The 21,509-nt window shown below is 36.9% G+C and overlaps 1 protein-coding gene across 2 annotated transcripts; it reads right to left on the bottom strand.

Moving 5' to 3' along the window:
- Positions 1-4,678: 4,678 nt before the first annotated feature.
- LOC306859670 (keratin, type II cytoskeletal 8-like) lies at positions 4,679-9,422 on the bottom strand. 2 transcript variants are annotated; one of them, XM_079400833.1, is made up of 10 exons: positions 9,291-9,422; positions 8,601-9,164; positions 7,084-7,292; positions 6,919-6,979; positions 6,714-6,809; positions 6,464-6,628; positions 6,247-6,372; positions 5,787-6,007; positions 5,647-5,708; positions 4,679-5,536 (listed from the first exon to the last, which is right to left on the bottom strand). In XM_079400833.1, exons 2-10 carry the CDS (start codon positions 9,150-9,152, stop codon positions 5,277-5,279), a joined length of 1,752 nt encoding a protein of 583 aa, XP_079256959.1. In that variant the 5' UTR covers positions 9,153-9,164; positions 9,291-9,422; the 3' UTR covers positions 4,679-5,276. The 2 variants fall into 2 exon arrangements, with proteins under 2 accessions (XP_079256959.1, XP_079256960.1); XM_079400834.1 differs by having other exon boundaries at positions 9,261-9,393.
- Between the last annotated feature and the right edge of the window lie 12,087 nt (positions 9,423-21,509).

The following is a 21,509-nucleotide window of genomic DNA, read 5'->3' as shown; positions in this document are numbered from 1 at the left end:
AACAATAGTCCAGACAGGGGTGAACAGAATCCGAAACAGCAAGGCAAAGGGTTCATCCAAGATACACGTGAGTGGAATCAGCTGTGTGTGTGTAATCAGTGCATTCAGCTGTGTATGTGTAATCAGTGCAATGGATGATGGGAATGGATGATGGGAATTGTAGTCCGGGGTGAAGTGCAACAGTTGGTGTAGTTCAATAGTCCATGTGTTGAGTGAGTGACCCCTACTGGCCTTACAGGTTGTCAATTACAAAAAACAAAATACTTAAAAGAATACCGTGGTATCACCTTGGTACTTTTTGTTAGTTGTGAAGTGATGCATGTTAAATGGAAGCTAGCTAATTTGACTTCAATATGAATATTATGTTTGCTATTGTGAATTTTAAATATGGGTTCAAATTATCAGGATAAGATGGAAAAAAAGTGTGCATTAAAATAATGACATTTTTAAAAGAAAGCCTAGCTAAATAGTTGGCATGATCTTCTATTATTATTTCTTAATAAAAAAAAATAAAAAAAACACAAATTTAGGCACGGGACGATAATCGGTTTCAAGGTATACCGCGGTTTGGAAAAGTCACGGTTTCAAAACCACTAATATTTTTCGTTATACCGTTTCTGCGGTATGCGCAGTTTTTTTTAAGTGTAGTCACACGACCCCTCCTCCTCCGGTTGGTGCAAGCAGTCAGTGAGAGTCACCTGTGTGTAGGATGATGGCCGAAGGAGATGAATCCCTGGAACTTTTCCCCCCGCCGAAAAACACGAAGTCTGCCGTATGGGAATTTTTCCGGTAACCTAGACTAATGATGTTCCGTACAGATGACGTTTTAGCGCCGATCGCTAAATAAATACTTTCAGGTTGTACATAAACTATCTATGTCCTCTACATTTCTCCCTCTTTCACCCCTGATCAAGACAGTTTGATTCAGTGTTGAAATAAATACTATTTGGCTTGCTACCGACGCAGATAACATCAACTACTTTCCTCACCTACTTCACAGAGCTGGGAATAGCAGACTAAAATATCACTTTTCTACCATTTAGTACAATAATTTAATTTAGCTATCATCACGTCTATATATTTAAGCCTCCTGCCATTGTTTACATCTGTTCAAAATCACGACATTTAAAAAAACTAATTTTGCCACTGTTTGAGTGTTGTACTGAGAAAGAGAGAGAGAGAGAGTGTGTGTGTGTGTGTGTGCGCGCGCTCTCTCTCTCCTTATGTTTATGTGCACACATCCTCGTACCTCACCAAGATGAACATTCCTGCATCATAACTTGGACTGAAAGATGAATGTGTAGAAAGTGAGCATGTGGAGAGCATGCTCTCCTGCACTGTGGAGAGCATCCTGACAGGCTGCATCACCGCCTGGTTTGGAAACAGCACTGCTGTCAACCGCAAAGCTCTGCAAAGGGTCGTGCGAACTGCCCGTCACATTGTTGGAGGTGAGCTTCCCTCCCTCCAGGACATCTACACCAGGTGGTGTATAAGGAAAGCCCGGAGGATCATCAGTGACTCCAGCCACCCGTCCCACAGACTGCTCTCTCTGCTGCCCTCAGGAAGACGTCTCCGCAGCATCCGATCCCGCACTAGCCGACTGAGGGATAGCTTTTTTCCTCAGGCTATCAGGCTAATGAACAATCAAAACTAATACACCCTACAGCACACTCCCACTTTACAATATACCACGCACTGCACTTTAATTCCATACAGTTCAAACTGGACTACCAGTACACTACTGCACAAATACAACAATCTTTTTGCCAGCACTGGATACCATCCAATGCACATCCATGACATTTGCACATGGGTCATTCTTCAATTGGGGTGGCAAATGAGAGGCAGAAATTTTAAAAATGTTTGTTTGTTTTCTTTTAATAAAATGTAATGCTATGCATTTAAAATTAGTTTAATATTATATATCAATTAAAACTGAAGCTTAATAACATTTAGATTTTTAAATAATTTGAATCAAAAACTGGTGAAACAACCACTTATGTCTATGGTGTTACCAATATTTGAAGTAAAATTTTGGTTTGTTCTAAAATGAGCAGGGATATGCAACTTTAGGTAATAATTAATAAATACAAAAATTACTGTAAGGACTCAGTTGCATTGATCATTTAAATTATTTTTTTCAAAAGAAATGCTTAATTGTTCATCTTGGCCCCTATTTTTGCCAAAGAAGAATTGTTTCGTTTTAAAAAAAAATGTGTATATACATAAAAAAGGGCAGGAAAAATGGTCTGTGCTACTTTTATAGTCTTTATTCTAAAATATTACAACCACTTTACAGTCTAAAAACATTAAATTATATGATCAAATGGCTCTGAAGGAAAGAAATTTCAGATATTTTTTGAAGTAACACCACAGACATAATATTGCATAAACGGTTTAACAATTTAAAGTTTATTGAGCAAAATACTGAAATTCATCATGAGTAGGATTACAAGAACTATCTTCTCTGATAAAAGAACATTTAGAGAAAAACTGAATAAAAAAATATTATTAAAACACTACATAAACACTGTTTCTCACAGTGAGTGTTTCACTCTCTCAAAAAAATGTCTGCACAATGGATTGTGCTGCAATCACAATGTGTGATATGTTTCAATAGAGAGATACAATTATATGATTATGGCTGTCCTATGTGTTTTATTAAAAATACAACATTTCTGGTTGTATGTTGTCTGTGGAGTTACTGTAGAGTCTGTGGTGTTACCAGGATAGGCAGTAACACCACAGACAGTAACACCACAGACAAATTAGCCTAAATCCAGACTTTTCTAAAATGGAGGCTGCCATCATGATGATTTAAAGATCAGGGGATATTTTGGAGATATGAATATGTATTTATCAAAATTTTGATTAAAATTTGTAAAATCTGCAAGTTATCAACATAACACCACAGACACCAATAAAGTGCGACACATGAAATTGTCAGGAATTTAGCTAATTTTAAGAAAATTATTAAGAAAGAATGTACTCACCATGCACCCCTCAGATCAACCAGCACCTGCAATGAGCTTTACACACAGGAAGTAGTCCAAATAGATCTCCCCCGTTTCTTAAAGGGACGACGTCCATTGATGTAACACCACAGACATGAATTTGGGGGACACTACTTTTTTCTTAAATATTACAAAATATGTATTTTTTTTTTTTAATTTAATATAATTGTACATGTTAAATCAAATCTATATTCACAATATAACCACTTTATTTGTGTTAAAAATTTTATTTTGTTGCAATTACATTCCATGAAACCTCTCTGAGGTATGGCGGGAACATGCATATTTTGTTACAAATGTAATCTCTCAAACTCAATTAAATATGTATTTTAAAACAAAAATGTAATTATTAATAGTGCACAAATTGTGTTTATCCTACAGAATACAAAAATGCAACATTTTTTTTTATTATTGGTATTTAAAGTTTATTTCAACTGTTTTAAAGTAGAGGGACACCACTTGCCACCACAAATGAAGAATGACCCACATCCGGTTTATATATAATCTGCTGCATCTTCGCATTACTGTGTGTATATAACGTAGAATGTGTACTACATACTGTGTATAATGTGTATCGGTATGTCTGTCTAATAGTACACTGTGTGTACTGAGTATATGTATGTGTATATTACACATTGTCATCTGTATAAGTCTGTACGTATGTATGGTAATGTCTATATGTAAATTGTTTCTGCACTGTCTGGAGCACGCTCTCAAGAATTTCACTCACGAAGGCACATGTGCTGTGGTGATGTGACAATAAAAGTGATTTGATTTGATTTGATTTGATGTCTCCAAAAACCTTGTTGAGCTGCAGGTTGAATGACCGCTTTTTAAAATATTTATTATTATTTATTTTTTACATAAATTGTTTTGATTATGTTTTTGATTATTGAGCTGCAGGTTTAGGCTCACTTAAGTGACTGCATTTATTATTATTTTTTTTTTTTTTACAGAAAATAATTTATTTTCTGATTATTGTTGAGCTGCAGGTCTAGGCTCACTTAAGTGACTGCGCTTAATTTAATTATGAAGAATTCAATTATTTATTTTAATTATTTAGCTTGACATATTTACTGTTCCAAAATGTTCTATATGTCTCTTAAAAATAAAATATCTTGTGTTCAGTGGGGAAAAAGTAGTTGTTTTCTACCCAGACATTTAAAAATAACATTTTAGAGCTGGAATCACAATACCGTGAAACCGTGATATTTTTATCTAAGGTTATCATACCGTGAGAATCTCATACCGGCCCATGCCTACACAAGTTAATGTAAATCTCAGCTGTTGCAACTCACTAAAAATGTAATGATATTTATGAATTCATTCACAACATTAAAAAAAAAGTAGCATAAAAATATTTTCAAATCCTTTTGAAAGTAAAGGTTAAGATGTGAACACTCACATACATTTAAGATGCAAGTCGAATATGTTATTACTTTTTACACTACATTTTTAGGGTTATTAAATGTAAACTTTTCTTGAAATTAGTCTAAAAGTGTTTCAAAGCCATAAATTATTTTCCTTCCCCTTTTCTTTATTGCGGACACTCTTGCATGTCATTTACCCAAATATCTCTATAGCATTGATAATTAATTTATCAATTGTTGTTGCATTTGTGTATTCCTATATGTTGTGTAAAAAAGAAAGGTTGGAGAAATAACAACTGAAGACAAAAGGTTTTATGTAACCCTGATTTATTGGTGTTTCTAAGTGGTACATGGTTTGATGAATACAGCAATTTTGACAAAAGAACAGCTCATGAGCCCATTATCCAAAATCAGGAAAAGGAAAGAGTAGAAGTTGGGTTGTAACTGAGATTTTCCTCACAGTTACCCCTCTCTGAGGGCAGTACAATCTCAATTGAGTAAATTTTGTTGCACAATGAGTATGCAGCAGAAGCGTAACAATGCTGGTTGTAGTCACGCAGAATTCTGAGTCAGCTGAAAAATAATTATTTTGGTGTGTTTAATACTTGCATGTCGTGACATAGAGCAACAAAATCTATTCACCCTGAAGAAATACTTTTGCTCCATGCTTTGTCTGTCTCATTAGCTCCTTTCTCATTGTGCATCCACTTAAGTGTGAAAAGCCATTCTGATATAACACTTTGACATGAAAGTCTCTTTTGGTCATGATGGTTTTTGGGGGTTAAACTCATCAAAAAAGGTATGAAGCTTTAAAACATGGAGTGAAAAAGATAGGAGTTGCCCAGGTGGTAGATGATATTTGGGAGTGGGGAACTGGGTGGACGTTTTTGGTTTAGAAGCGGCGCTTCTGGCTCTGCACCACTGAGCGGGAAACTGAGACTTGGCTGCTGCCGCCACCACCACCACCACCAATGGACATCCCTGAGCCACCACCATATCCAAAGCCGCTGCCGCTGCCACTGCTGAAGCCACCACCGTATCCGGAACCTCCGCTGAATCCGGAACCACCACCGAATCCGGAACCACCACCGAATCCGGAACCACCACCGAATCCGGAACCACCACCGTATCCATAGCCGCCGCCGCCGCCACCTGTGAACCAGCAAACAGAGACATTAGTTTTACTGAACACCAATGCAGTTTTTACAGCAAATTATATGCTTTTTGTCTAAGGTCATGATAGAAAAAGACAATACACTTACCGCTGACACCACTGGATGACTCCTGGATGTGGATGGTTGCAGAGCCACCACCAGAAGCAATCCTGACAAAGAAAATAAATGTCAATATAAAGACAAATTTAAACAGAAAAATATACTTTCAAAAAAGCAAAGAGACTGACCTGCTCTCCTCTCCTTCCAGAAGTTTCCTGTAGGTGGCGATCTCAATGTCCAAGGCCAGTTTGACATTCATGAGCTCCTGGTATTCACGCACCTGGCGCGCCATATCCTGCTTTGCTCTTTGCAGGGCTTCTTCCAGTTCCTTAATGCGGAGCTTGGCATCTTTCACTGCCATTTCTCCACGCTCCTCAGCCTCAGCGATCTGAGCTTCCAGGTTGGAACGCTGAGCAGTTCAAAGAAGATATTATGACTTATTATTTTAGCAACACTTTTACATGATTCCTGTCCTTTTATTGTCCTCAGGGACTCCTTTACACCACATTATTTTCCACATAACATACATTTTGATCACTGAAAGTACAAATTTTTCCTTGAATATACATTACACTAAGGATTTGGTTGGCATTCTAATTCAGGTGTAAACCTCATCCAAAAGCATCCAATAACTAACAAAACTCTTACTTGTCCCTTGACTGCTTCAATTTCATTCTGAAGTCTGCTAATCATGCGGTTGAGCTCAGCCATCTCAGACTTGGTGTTGCGAAGGTCATCTCCGTATTTGCCGGCACTTGACTGCATCTCCTCATACTAGAAGGTTGAAAAGAGTCATTGTGATTAGGAACTGTCAGTTGGTTGCTTCAAAATAGTGTTGGTTTGATGCGTGATCATCTTTTCTCACCTTCTGTTTGTACCACGACTCAGCCTCGGCACGGCTGCGGTTGGCGATATCCTCATACTGTGCACGGACCTCAGCAACGATGGAGTCCATGTCCAGGTTGCGGCTGTTATCCATTTCCACAATGACTGATGTGTCTTTGATCTGTCCCTGGAGTTCACGCAGCTCCTAAAATTGCAAGGTCAAGGTTTGAGATACGCCTAACATTGAAAACTAGCATCTTAGTGGTAATATAGTTTCATCAAACCCTCACCTCCTCAAAGATGGCCCTGAGGAAGTTGATTTCATCTTGAAGAGAGTCAACCTTGGCCTCAAGCTCAATCTTGTTCATGTAGGCGGCATCAACATCCTATGAAGACATGTACAGGGCTCAATATAGTGCGTGGCCTTTACAGACTTACAATGAAAATAAATTTAAAATATAAATGGAGAATCAAGAGAACTGCCAAGTGTTTTACCTTCTTGAGTAGGACAAATTCATTTTCCACTGAGGCACGCTTGTTGATTTCATCCTCGTATCTGCAAAGATAAGTTTTCCACTTTAGCACATTGCTTGTTAAATTATACCATGCCCACAAAGTGTAATTCATAGACTATAAACCTCCTGTTTCACAGCAACTTACTTGTTCTTGAAGTCCTCTACCAAGTTCTGCATGTTCTTCAGCTCTCCTTCTAGCTTCATCTTCTCATTACCAAGTCCATCAAGCTGTCTACGCAGGTTGGAGATGTAGGCCTCGAACATGGCGTCGATGTTGGAGCGGGTGGTGGTCTGGTCCTGCAGTAAACTCCATTTTGTCTCAAGTACTTTGTTCTGCTGTTCTAGGAAGCGCACCTGTGTTGGAGGTAAACCAATAAACGATTTGAATAAATGGCTTTATTAGGACATCAATGATCTTTGATATGCCATTACTCATGCCACAAGATAAGTCTTTTACAGTAATTATCAAACACGCCTCTTATTGCATATCAGGACTTGCGGTGACACACCTTTAGCACCGTTAGTGGAATTTATTAGCATATGTGCCATGCCTTGTTGGCCAGCACAGTTTTTTTGGAATAACTGTCCTCTTAATATGCATACTCCCCTTTGGACATAATGAAAGGCTAATCTCAAGTGACACCACAACATGTTCAGACTCTCTATGCTCCAATTTATGTTCCCAAAAGAATATTTCCCTCCTGGCATTAAGGCGAGGCTCCTAGGAGACTTGTGCCAAGCAGCAGGTCTTAACAGAGATGATATGGCACACCTTGCCCTCAGGTGCTAACTGTTCCTACCCTCCTGCAGATTTATGCCCTGCAAATAATTTCCTGCAAAATCTCACAATGACTTTAAACTTTCAGGATTCACATAAAAAGAAGAAAGCATTAATGACATCAGTAGAGTTATGTGAGCTACATGATTGCTGATCATATCTCTTGCCAGAATCATACAAATGGGCGTAGCACCTAGGTAAGGGGGTGCAATTTACTAGGTGTTGTTACATGATAAATTCCCCAAAGGTGTCAGACAATCAAAACAGGAAACTTGTTTTGTTTAGGATAAATCAAAATGATTACCAGGACCTACATAAAGTTACCACCATGAGACCTTTAAGGCAATTTTTATGACAGGTGTTGCTTTGGGTAAAAGTTAAAGATGATGCTCATCTGTTACACACGCACATCTGCATTGCTGCCATAGGGATAGATTGAAAATTGATCCATGCCCTTATTTGGATTGGCCAAGTCATTGGATCTCACCTGGCTTGGGTTTCCAAACTCACCCTCACTGTCTGAGAATAATTGCATACAAGAAAAATAAAATAAAATAAAATAAAATAAAATAAAACTCAAGCCTGTGACTTTGACTAGACTTTGACTGCTTGACTGAAATGTAGTGATGATGCAAAATATGGCATATGCAATGACGGCCTGTCTCCTGTGTGCTTACCGTTATACAGAATCTAGCACTTGGTGGATTTCCGGGTGCAAGTGACTGGCTGTGAAATATTTAATGAGAAGAACCCAGCTCATATGAAGGCCCTTGAAATGTGTGCATGAAAACCCAACATTCAGATGAAAAGTCAAAATGTTGGCGGTGCAAAATGCAACAAGGTTGTGTTGTACAACGGTGTATGCTTGCAAAAAGAAGACTAACCTTGTCAATGAAGGAAGCGAAGCGGTTGTTGAGGTTCTTGATCTGCTCTTTCTCCTGGGTGCGGACAACTTGGATGTTGGGGTCAATTTCTAGGTTCAGTGGGGCTAGGAGGCTCTGGTTGAATGTGACAGCTGTGATGGGTGCCACACCACCGGGGAACCCTCCACCTAGACCAAATGCTCCACCACCGAATCCTGCACCACCACCGAATCCTGCACCACCGCCAAATCCAGAGCCACCACCGCCAAATCCAGAGCCACCTCCGCCAAATCCAGAGCCTCCACCGAATCCTGAACCACCGCCGAATCCTGCACCACTGCCGTAACCTCCTCCGAGACCTCCAAAGCCACCGTAGCTTCCTCCAGATCCTCCGCCAAAGCCGCTGCCGCCACCACCACCACCACCGGAGCGACGGTAGGACACAGAGCTCATCCTGCTGCCAATGGGTGCTGCACTGGCAGACATGCTAGAGAAACCCTTCCTGATACCTCCACCCAAGCCGCCGCTCATGCTTCCACCGCTGACGGTGTAGGAAGTTTTGATCGAAGACATGGCTGCTGTTGTCTGTGAAGGGGTGATGTTCAGAGAGAGAAAGAGGATGAGACAGAGAGATCCAGAGCAGGAGACTCACTAAGAGGAAAAATAAGTCCCTCTGAGTACCTTCTTCAAGGAGTGCAGCAGCTTTTATACCTCTCATGCAATGGGAGGGGCTCACCTGACCACTCCCCTTTCGGCCTCAGGCTCCTGTCCTGCCTTTCGCCCCTGTCCAAGTGATACATACACCCAACTTGCTGGGCTGGTATGGGAGCACTTTCAGCAGAGAAGGCCTGGCCACACCCTGATTTTTATGCACACTCTCTCACATAAAGTTGAGAAATTAGGAGAGGAACAGGGAGTAGAAAAACAAGGTCAATCTACCAGAATTCAACACACCTTCTCTTTTTGCATGTACTACAAACCTTTATATTTTACTTGTGTTCTGTAATCAAATGCACCTTAGTTAAATAACCAGATGGCATTCTATAACTTAACGCACGGCATACTATACAACTCCATGCATATTTCATGATTTTGGGAGGTTCAGGGCTCTCTGTTTGCTTTAAGTTCCATGCAGGAGTATTAAATAGGGGAATATTTGATGAAGGGCTTAAATGTTGAAGCTTGGCGCTCGTCCTGGTAGCCATTGTGACCCACAGGCTCCTCTTTCCAGTCAAACAATCAAGCTTCTGTTCTATCACCTCAATGCCTCTGCCACGGACACTACTTCACCACCTTGTTCTGTGGTTCCCAGAGGGTTGACGCAGTTGCATGCAAAGTAGATTTTTATGTTACCTCGTATTAAAACACATAGCACAAACTTTATTGGGAATGTTAACAGCTTTGTTTGCTTTAGCATGCTAGATTTTAACTTTAGTTTGGTTAGTTATAAGTGAGTATCAGAACTGAGAACAGAGCATGGTGGCTGCAGCAGTGTGGTTATTTTTGTAGCTGTCCTTAGGTGGCATTATTTAGCAACACGTGCTGCTTTTGTTAGCATGTCAGTATTGCCCCTATCATGTTCAAACAGTCAGTGTGGTTTTGCAGACTTGTGAAGTGGACAGATCCGAAAAATTCATTTAGAAAACTTGTAAGTATTCATCAGATAAAGTGAAGTGCACAGCAGGAATAGAGTCAGTCTGTCAGGTTTATTAACACGAGAACGCTACCACATTAACAGGGACCTCTATAAACATAGCCACTTATCGCTGAGAGAAAAAGTAGGCATATTTGTCTGTATAAATTCAGGAGGAGTCACTTTATTAACAAACATTGTTTACATGGTATTTGGCCCTCAGTACATTTTTCTTAAAATGATATATCCTATTGTCAAAAAAAATAAATATATATATATATATATATATATATTTATTATTAATATATATACGATAGCAGCCATAATATAAAGTTCTATATGAGGCAATACATTAAATCATATTGACAGTATGTAATGGCCAAAATATCTAAGTGGAGCCAATTGGTGTGATCAGTGTATATTGTAAGTATATAGTAATGGCAATGATTTTATTATTGAAATATAAAAGTATAGAGGGTCAGCCCCAGTCTAGGGTTAAATAAAAATAGTATCAAAGTTCCTTTTTCATCAATTTTTATTCTTATGTATAATTCGATATGCTATATAAATCAGTTTATATTAATTTTGAATGCTAATCTACTTAATTTTTGCTTACAGTTAATCTTAACACTGTTGAATGTAATGAATTTTCATGCTGAACAACACTATAATTTTGGGATGATTAAATGAATTTGATAGCATTTAAAACATATTTATTTATTTAGATGAAATAGTATTGATTTACCTGACATATAATGATAGAAAAAAATAAAAATTAACAGTGCAAAACACAATTTAAATTGTGACGCAACAACAATAACTTGGGCAAGATACTATATATAATTTGGGTTAAAATCCAAGAAAACTAATATTATAAAACTGACAAAATTATGACTGCAGGAGGCACATTTGAAGCACATCCCACTCTTCTCATTGCACCATGTTTTTACAATAAAAAAACGATAGTCCTTCCAACAAATAGCCAAGAAAATGGTACATCAAACTATGTTGGCACATTTGTAACATTACATAGTGCTTCAGTTGCATCATACCCTACAGAAAGGTGTTTCAGCTTCCAATTTATCCATGTGCTTGCTCTTCCACTTGCAACAAAGGACTCATTGTTGGTAATAATGGATGAAACCTGGTTTTAATCCATATTGCCTGCTGCAGGAAAGACAACAGGTGAAGAAAATTATTCAAAAAGTTTCTATTGATTGAATTAACAGTTGACATTCAGTTTGTGGTGAGCTTATTTGGCAGTATCTACTGCAATATTTTTTTTTATTTTTTTTTTACATTTAAAGATATTTCTCTAAAGAGCAAGTTCTAAATTGGTCTTATGCCACTTTTCATGGCTTGTGCCTTTTATTTTTATCCAAAATCTGACTGGTATAATACTGTACAGTCCAGCAAGCAACAATCATGAAGGAGCATAGAAATGGTACAATGTGGGCTGTTTAATTCAGACTTTGTGTGGCATCACCAAACAGTGCAACAAAGAAAAGTGAAGCGTTGGTTGGTTAGTCATACTGTGTTTTGGATTGTCTGGACATGAAAGCTGTAATTTTGTTCTACACATTAGGTGGGGCCCAACAGTGCCAATAACGCAATGCTTGAAATTTGTCTAGATCCTGATTTATTTATGCACATATTCTCTGGAGCGACTTTTTACTGTCTGTGTTGTAACTTCCTCTGTTGAACTTGTTTCATAGTTTTAAATGATAATTTGTCTGTAATTTATTACATAGCTTCCATGTGTTGAGTTTTTGACAGTTTTGTTCTAAATTTATCTCTGTTCTCACAGAGTTTTTGTTTGCAATGATAAAAAGCAACAAACTTGCAAAATCTTAAACGGGATTACACAGTCTACATCATATTTCCAGTATATATCGAAGAAGCATTTCATAATGTGTGCATCTTAAAAAAGAATAAGTGAACTTGGGCTACAATGAAAGACTGAAGCCTCATATTTTTACAGCTTTACAGTATAATAATGTCTCCTATGTTTTCAGAGTCTTCTATTGTTTATGATGGCATTAAAAGGCAGAGTAGCTCTTGAGCTGAAATCAGAGAGTGGCGTGCTTACTCAGACATAGTCATATTCATCGTGCTGAAACAAGGGATATCTTCCTTTTATGAAAGCCCACCAATCCTTAGTGAGTAAGATGGGTCCCACCTTTTCAGACCTCACCCCTTTCTTTTGTCCTCAGCCAAGCCTTTGAGATTAGTTTCCAAATATGGTTACAACCATTCACAAGAACATGGCCTTATGAACTAATAACTGTCTTCATTAAATAAAATAACATTTACAACTGGGTGGAGTGAAGTTTGTGTGAATATTTTGCAGACCGGCCTAAGTTAAATAATGGGAATAAATGAAGAGAAGAAAATGATCTGTGTTTGAAAATTGCATCAACATACACTTTGTACACTTTAGTACAACTCTGTGTGTGCTAATATCAATCTTGCACATAAGAAGAATGAACTGTGTGCCCATCATTCGTTTTTGTGTAGATTAATGCTACGTTCATCTTTGCTATATAATCACTTGTGGAAGGAGTTTTCCTATAGGTGTGCCTTCAAATATTCAGATGCATTTTAAAAGAATGCAGAATGAAAGTAGATAAGTATGAAAGGAAGAAGAAGAGCTCCTTAAGTATGCACTTATTCAAGTTTAAGTGCTCTGAGAAGTGTATACTGTGCATGAAATGAGCTGCAAGAAATTTTTATTTTTGTCAAAACACGCAAGTACAATTGATCAATTTGGAAAAAAGATTAAACTGACTACTAAAGGATGGTTTATGAATTAAAAGCATGTCAATGCCTTAATGTAAATTTACTATTGTCGAATTCATGTTATCATTGGTAGAGACACTGTTTAACTGTTATTTCTGCACCTAAAATGCAAAAAAAAAAAACATATTTATATTGGTTTTAAGACAGGTTAAAATAGGAATGCACCAATTTTTAACAGTTTCTTTTATGTCCCAGTTGATAGCTATCTACAAACCCGATTCCAAAAAAGTTGGGACACTGTACAAATTGTGAATAAAAACAGAATGCAATGATGTGGAAGTTTCAAATTTCAATATTTTATTCAGAATACAACATAGATGACATATCAAATGTTTAAACTGAGAAAATGTATCATTTTAAGGGAAAAATACGTTTATTTTAAATTTCATGGCATCAACACATCTCAAAAAAGTTGGGACAAGGCCATGTTTACCACTGTGTGGCCTCCCCTCTTCTTTTTATAACAGTCTGCAAACGTCTGGGGACTGAGGAGACAAGTTGCTCAAGTTTAGGAATAGGAATGTTGTCCCATTCTTGTCTAATACAGGCTTCTAGTTGCTCAACTGTCTTCCTCTTTATGATGCGCCAAATGTTTTCTATGGGTGAAAGATCTGGACTGCAGGCTGGCCATTTCAGTACCCGGATCCTCCTTCTACGCAGCCATGATGTTGTAATTGATGCAGTATGTGGTCTGGCATTGTCATGTTGGAAAATGCAAGGTCTTCCCTGAAAGAGACAAAGTCTGGATGGGAGCATATGTTGTTCTAGAACTTGGATATACCTTTCAGCATTGATGGTGCCTTTCCAGATGTGTAAGCTGCCCATGCCACACGCACTCATGCAACCCCATACCATCAGAGATGCAGGCTTCTGAACTGAGCGCTGATAACAACTTGGGTTGTCCTTGTCCTCTTTAGTCCGGATGACATGGCATCCCAATTTTCCAAAAAGAACTTCAAATTTTGATTCGTCTGACCACAGAACAGTTTTCCACTTTGCCACAGTCCATTTTAAATAAGCCTTGGCCCAGAGAAAACGCCTGCGCTTCTGGATCATGTTTAGATATGGCTTCTTTTTTGACCTATAGAGTTTTAGCCGGCAACGGCGAATGGCACGGTGGATTGTGTTCACCGACAATGTTTTCTGGAAGTATTCCTGAGCCCATGTTGTGATTTCCATTACAGTAGCATTCCTGTATGTGATGCAGTGCCGTCTAAGGGCCCGAAGATCACGGGCATCCAGTATGGTTTTCCGGCCTTGACCCTTACGCACAGAGATTGTTCCAGATTCTCTGAATCTTTGGATGATATTATGCACTGTAGATGATGATAACTTCAAACTCTTTGCAATTTTTCTCTCAGAAACTCCTTTCTGATATTGCTCCACTATTTTTCGCCGCAGCATTGGGGGAATTGGTGATCCTCTTGCCATCTTGACTTCTGAGAGACACTGCCACTCTGAGAGGCTCTTTTTATACCCAATCATGTTGCCAATTGACTTAATAAATTGGGACCTTTTCCGGCCTCTTATTGCTACCTGTCCCACCTTTTTTGGAATGTGTAGCTCTCATGAAATCCAAAATGAGCCAATATTTGGCATGACATTTCAAAATGTCTCACTTTCAACATTTGATATGTTATCTACAGTATGTTCTATTGTCAATAAAATATAAGTTTATGAGATTTGTAAATTATTGCATTCCTTTTTTATTCGTAATTTGTACAGTGTCCTAACTTTTTTGGAATCGGGTTTGTATAATGTGACTGCTAATAAAGTAAAATGAAAAATTAAACTAAATCAATCATTATAAATGTGGCTAGTAATCAAAGCATCATAATGTATAGTATGAAAAATCAATATTCAATTTTAGATTGGCTAAAGATTACATTTAACATTGTTATTAAATTATTAGTGTGTTATTAAAAAATATCTTGAATACTATGATAGTGATATATTGTGCAACTAAAGGCACAAAGGGATTGAAAATAGTGAGAAATTACAGGAATTTTCTTGTCTTAAGTTAAATGTCAGTTTATGAATGATTTAAGTACTTGTAGTTGTGTCTGGAAATTAAGTTGGGATACAGGAGTATTTTAATGTTGAGAATTACTATTTGAAACCTTCACCTTCTACCTGACTGTTATAATTGTTTCTGGCTTTGCCTTCAAGCTTCTAATACTGAAACTCTGCAGAAACATTCAACGATACTTGTCAGAACAGGCTGGGGAATGCTTCAGATGTCTCCAAAAATCCTTCCACAGCACAAAGTTCATTAAAACACCATTTTTTTACATTTCTGTTTAATCTGCAACATTTTTGATATTTTCTATAAGATAACCAAACTCTGCGTGCCTCTGCGTTAGCATAAGTTTGAATGGGTTGGTGTGGCTATGTTTGCGGCTCATCTCTCGATAGAAGGAACCCCACATACAGCTCATTTGGAAAGAGTTTTCCCATAGGAGTGTCTTTAATTATTCGGATGATAAGTGAAATGTCCTGTTCTATTATAGGCTGAGTCAAAGGGTTGGGCCAACAAGCTCTGAGAAAAGGTGTGATTGAGGCCCCTTTTCTTTTATAAACCCGACTTAACCTAGACCAGCCAGGTGTGGTGATGGGCGTCTACAATAAATGTGAGTGCACATGGGAATTGGTGTATACCTATGAAGTGAATGACTTGTCAAAGTCTAGAATTGCATGTGTTTCCCATGATTTCTCAGTGCTGTTAAGTGATATTCATGACTTTTTCATGACTTTTGACCCCTTCATTCAACAGCCTACAGATGCACATGCAGGAAGCTCCATTTCAACTTAAACATACCCTTTCATATGCCTATAAGGCATTTAAGATATCTGTGTTTCAATAGAAATACAGTTCATTCTGTTTTGAGCTGTAAATTTCACTTTGGTGTTTTATGTATAATTTTGTTCCATTTGTGAACCCCAGTTTCAAGTTGCTCTCAATTAATACCTGTATATTTGGACAGATCTTGCTTACTGTTCTTAATACTATGCATTTAGCATAACCTTTTGCTTCAGAAAGATTATATTTTGGGTGTGCAATGCATTCTTGGTTTAGTGTACTGACAGATCTGCTGCTATTATACAAATAATTTGTACAATTTAACGGTATTGACCAATGCAAAGGAACAATGAAGACATAGGCATGTAAACAAAAACAGTGGAAAATATACTACTCATAAGCATGGAAACCTGTCAGGAGTTACTTGATGAAGGACAATTTCTTTCTCTTCCTTCACTCATCTAGACTCCTACGTTGTCTATGGTGTGATATAAACTCCTGTTCATGGTCTATAGGAACAGCAGCTCTGAACACACCAACTCAGGTGGGATTCAAACCCACATCCTCTGAATTTAACAATCTGTGTTCTTACAGCCTGAGCTAACTTGCCATTTACCAAACACGAATCCACAGAACTTTAAAGTTATCAGTGAGATTTCTTTGGTAGTTCTAAGTTTGGTGCTGTGTGGAGTTTCTCAGTGGATAAAATAGATTGTCTTGTGTCGTTAGAAAATATGGCCTGTTTATAAAAATGTATTTTGTGTTATCATTAACTAATTATTTTTATTCATCCCAAAGTTTTGTGAAAAGCTTCTAACAATTCATTTTGGTGAACCACCACTTTAGAAACTTCGAGGGACTGAAATATTACCGAATCCCAGGAATGACCCTTAAAGTAAATTGTAAATTAGAAATGTTGCTTTGACAACTAACTAAAACAAGTTTAAGTTGAAGCACTAAAATTAAATAAGCTGGAAAATGAAAATAATTTTAAGCTAAGAATAAAAACTAAAACTGAAATAAAAAATAAATTAAACCTTATTAATCATATAAAAACTCAAATTCAAATATTAACATAACATACTATACCAGTTATATAACATTTATTATTATGAATGCATGTGTATGTTTATTATTTGTACATTTTTCTGCATACTATGGCTGGTCTTCATTACTGTATATTCAACTAACAATGGACCACTGCAACAAAGATAACTCATGTTATCTTGCATTCTTGACACGGATCATAACTTGCCTTTGATAATTACCATAAACACTTTATTTTAGGGGCAAGGTTCCAACAATGCCTATCGAACTGGCATGAGCCAGCTTGTAGTGAAAAATGCAAAACTAATAAGGGAGGCCTCTTTTCACTTTTCTGAATCATACATTTGGCCAGAGCACGTACGACTCACAAAACATCCACAGTGAGAGTATCAGTTAGCTCAGAGTTCAGACTTGCCCTCATTGAGTCATAAATGAATTGTGTGCTTTATGATCTATTTGGACTGTAAATCTGTTGTTGCTTCTAGCTATTGGTGTATGAGAATTGTCACTGACATCACCACATACAGTCATAGCCAAAAATATCGGCACCCTTGCAATTCTGTCAGAAAATGCAACCATTCTCTCAGAAAATTGTTGCAGTTGCAAATGTTTTGGTACCCACGTTTATTTAATTTTTTTTTTTTTGCATTGGAACAACACAAAAAAACAGAGAAGAAAAGTTAAATCTAATACAATTCCACACAGAACCCCAAAAATGCACTGGACAAAATTATTGGCACCCTTAACTTAATATTTGGTAGCACCCCCTTCGGAAAAAATAACTGAAATCAATTGCTTCCTGTACCCATGAATGAGTTTCTTACACCTCTCTACTGGAATTTTGAACCACTCTTCTTTTACAAACTGCTCCAGGTCATTCAGATTTGAAGGATGCCTTCTCCCAACTGCTGTTTTGAGATCTCTCCACAGGTGTTCTATGGGATTCAGATCTGGACTCATTGCTGGCCATTTCAGAACTCTCCTGCGCTTTGTTTGTTACCGTTACAGAGTGCTTTTTGGTGGAGACGCAGCTTTGTGTGATTACTATATTGCCCACATCTGTTACTTGCCACAGGTGTGTCTGATGCTGCCTTCACAAGCTATCGGAAATGTCTTATTTCCCACTTATGAAGTCGTGATTACAAGCTTGTCGTATTCAAGTGCTTTAATGTCGGAAAGAATAAAATGTAGCATCCCATTGGCTGACAATCATATACATTCACCGCGCTATACATGCAGTTTACTGACAATTCTGGATTTTCGGTCAAATACATGCTCATTTCACTGCTTATAAAACATACAATATGCTTTGAATGATCGTTCATATCTAGCCTATAAACACACTACTTTAGCGACAAGACAAAGGGATCTAGTTGTTGTGAGAACAGCATTGACAGCAGCAATGGTTGTCACCTCCACCATGTCTCAAGTTTATGACCCACCCAACTCGCAAACTCGAGTATCAAAATTATTTCAGAATTTCCCAGTAGTAAATATGACTTAAGAGGCCATTCCCGTCCAATTTCCAATTAGGAAACTCGTATTTATGATAATTCTGATAGCACGTGAAGGCAGCATCAATACAAATCACAGGAGCACCACATGCTTGAAAATGTTGCATTTTCCAACAGAATTGCAAGGGTGCCGATATGGCTGTAACTCACAAAGTATAAGTACATGCATTAAATTGCTGTTAAAATTAAACAGCTATGTTTAGCCTAGTTAGCTAATATATTATTTAATAAGTTAATGAGTGGGCTAGTTTTATGCTTTAGGTATCATGAACAGACAAAACAGTAATTCTTACAGTATTTATCTCCTAAATTAATATTTATGAATTAATTAATCTCGTTAATTGCTGAGATAGAATCCAGCACCCCCACAACCCTTAGCAGTATGAACAATTGACAGATTGATGAATGAGTATTAGTTTATGTAGAAATTAACATTTAGCAAACTCTGAATTGCTAAATATATATATATATATAAAAAGTTGCAGTTACCTTTATTTTTTATTTTGTGGCAGAAATAGTTTCCATTGTAAATTAGTCATTGCTATTACTTTAATAAATGGTGACATATACAACTTTATTGTAAAGTATAACCGTTTAGTTTAGTTTGAGTTCACAGTAGTGCAATGTCGTAAAACTGCTCTCTTTTGCACATTTGACTGTGAAACGCTTTCTACCCTGCAGCAAATTTAGCTCTCATAGTACTACAATGACTTTATTAGGATGACATGTTGGACACACCTCTACCACTAGGGCGTTTGAGTATGTTTGCTGTCGGTGCGCTGTATGAACATGTTGCCTTTTTATTGTAAGTATAAGAGAATCTACTAGAATATTTAATTCACAGAAAGAGCTTTAGTCTATAAAAATTAGGAATGATGTTGTTGATGTAGTTAATGCTACAAAAGACCATCTTGTGGATCTTGTCATGTCTCGACAGATATTTCTTGAAGATTCTTTGGTTCACTATGTCTGTGCTATCATAGACTGCTTAACATCTATGGAATCATTTCAAAATAGTGGACTGAGCTCTTCATTAAATGGTTCTTTGGGAAACCCAAAATGGTTTTTCTATGGCTTCAGTTTGAAACCACTTTTTGGGAGCTTTTATTAAAGAGTGTTTTTGAGTTGTTCACTGGCACTAGTCACTTGTCAACCAATATATGGCCACCACAATATAGGACACACAAAACCAGTCAAGGGTCAGTTTTTCTAAATTGAGATTTATACATCATCTGAATGAATATGATTTCCATTAATGTATGGTTTGTTATGATAGGACAATATTTGGCCAAGATACAATTATTTGAAATCTGGAATCTGAGAGTGCAAAAAAAAATCTAAATATTGAGAAAATCGCCTTTAAAGTTGTCCAAATGAAGTTCTTAGCAATGCATATTACTAATCAAAAATTAAGTTTTGATATATTTACTGTGGGAAATTTACAAAATATCTTCATGAAAAATTATCTTAATATCCTGATGATTTTTGGCATAAAAGAAAAATCTATAATTTTGACCCATACAATGTATTGTTGGCTATTGCTACAAATATACCCCAGCGACTTAAGACTGGTTTTGTGGTTCAGGGTCACATATGTATTGTGGAAAGTGTTGTACAAATGAAATAAAAAAGCAGAGTGTGAAACAATTTAGGTCACATTAGCATAAACTGGATTGGGTGGGCTTGAAACTTGTTTTGAAGCAGCAATGCTTCTCAGTAGGTGTGGCCAGGATGATCTGTGACATTGTTCTAATTCTTCATTATTATTTCCTTTGGGTAAGACTGAGAATGGACATCTGAGACCCTGAAAACCCTCAAGTCATATTGACCCTGAGGCGTGGTGGCCCGTATCTGTTCTGTGCTGGTTTCAGGATTCAGAAAGCATTCAAACCTGTAAATCTCAATGGTCTTGACAAGCAATTTTTTCTACGGAGAAAAAAAAGTGACAGGCAGATCTCCAAAAGGCATGTACAAACTCATCAAAATACCACATACACTGCAGCAAAACACCACAGAAATTAAGCTAACATCTTGTATATTTGGTTTTTTGTGCATCTCACATTAATCATATCACTTCGAAAACTCTCCATGTTCAATACAAAAAAAGTAATTAAAAAAAGATTGTGTGAAATAGTTTCATCTTCTGGTTATGAGCCTGGTGTGCATGACTGAACCTGTGCAACAGCTGGGTTGTTATATAAACGCTGTACTTTTCCCACAGACTTCTGTGATGCAGTGACATGAGCACTGGTGCTGACCTAGCAGCAGTTTCACAGCTTAACTTTTCAGTATATGAGGGTGCAGGTGAGAAAGCAACATTTTCTCATTGGTAAAGCCATGTAAAAAGTGTTTACAGTACATGCACATTTTCATGCATTTGTGTAAAGACTGATATGTACATTATTATCGACAACATCTAAAAGACAAGCATTTGACATATGAACAAATGTACAAATGTTACAGATATCTTTTCAGTTAATTTAATGATATATATGTTCATATATATATATATGAAGAGTTTATTTGCAAAAACAGATAATGCCATTTTTAAAATTTTTCAAAAATCATGTTTTTTTATTTTGCGTCCCAACTGATATCAATCACACTGCAGTTGGGTTGTTTTCATTTAAATAACAATAACTTTAACTAAACAATAACTAAAAATATAGCTAACGTACACAATAAAACACAATAAAAATCATGATTTTTGAAAATTATCTGTGAGGCTAAATCTGTTTTTGCAAATAAAACTCTTCATATATAATATATATATATATATATATATATATATATATATACACACACACACACACACACACACACATATATATATATATATATATATATATATATATATATATATATATAATGTAAATCAGTGTATCAGATTTGATCTGATTGTTGCTGCAAAAAACTGGTGTAGAAAAATGTTAAGAAATTGCTGTAAATTTAACAAACAATTGCAAAGAAACAAGTAACATTAAATGAAATAGGAAATTCTGAAGTGGAAATATTTTATTGTAAAACAACAGCCATAATCTTTGTTTTATTTACACGTTTAAATTGTATACAGTGTATATCAGATTTGAATTTATTATTAGTTAAAACGTTAAAAATAAATACTAATTCTGTTATCA

The sequence above is a fragment of the Barbus barbus genome (genome assembly GCF_936440315.1).
Source record: "Barbus barbus genome assembly, chromosome: 40".
NCBI lineage: Eukaryota > Metazoa > Chordata > Actinopteri > Cypriniformes > Cyprinidae > Barbus > Barbus barbus.
This window is presented reverse-complemented; position numbering and strand designations above follow the sequence as displayed.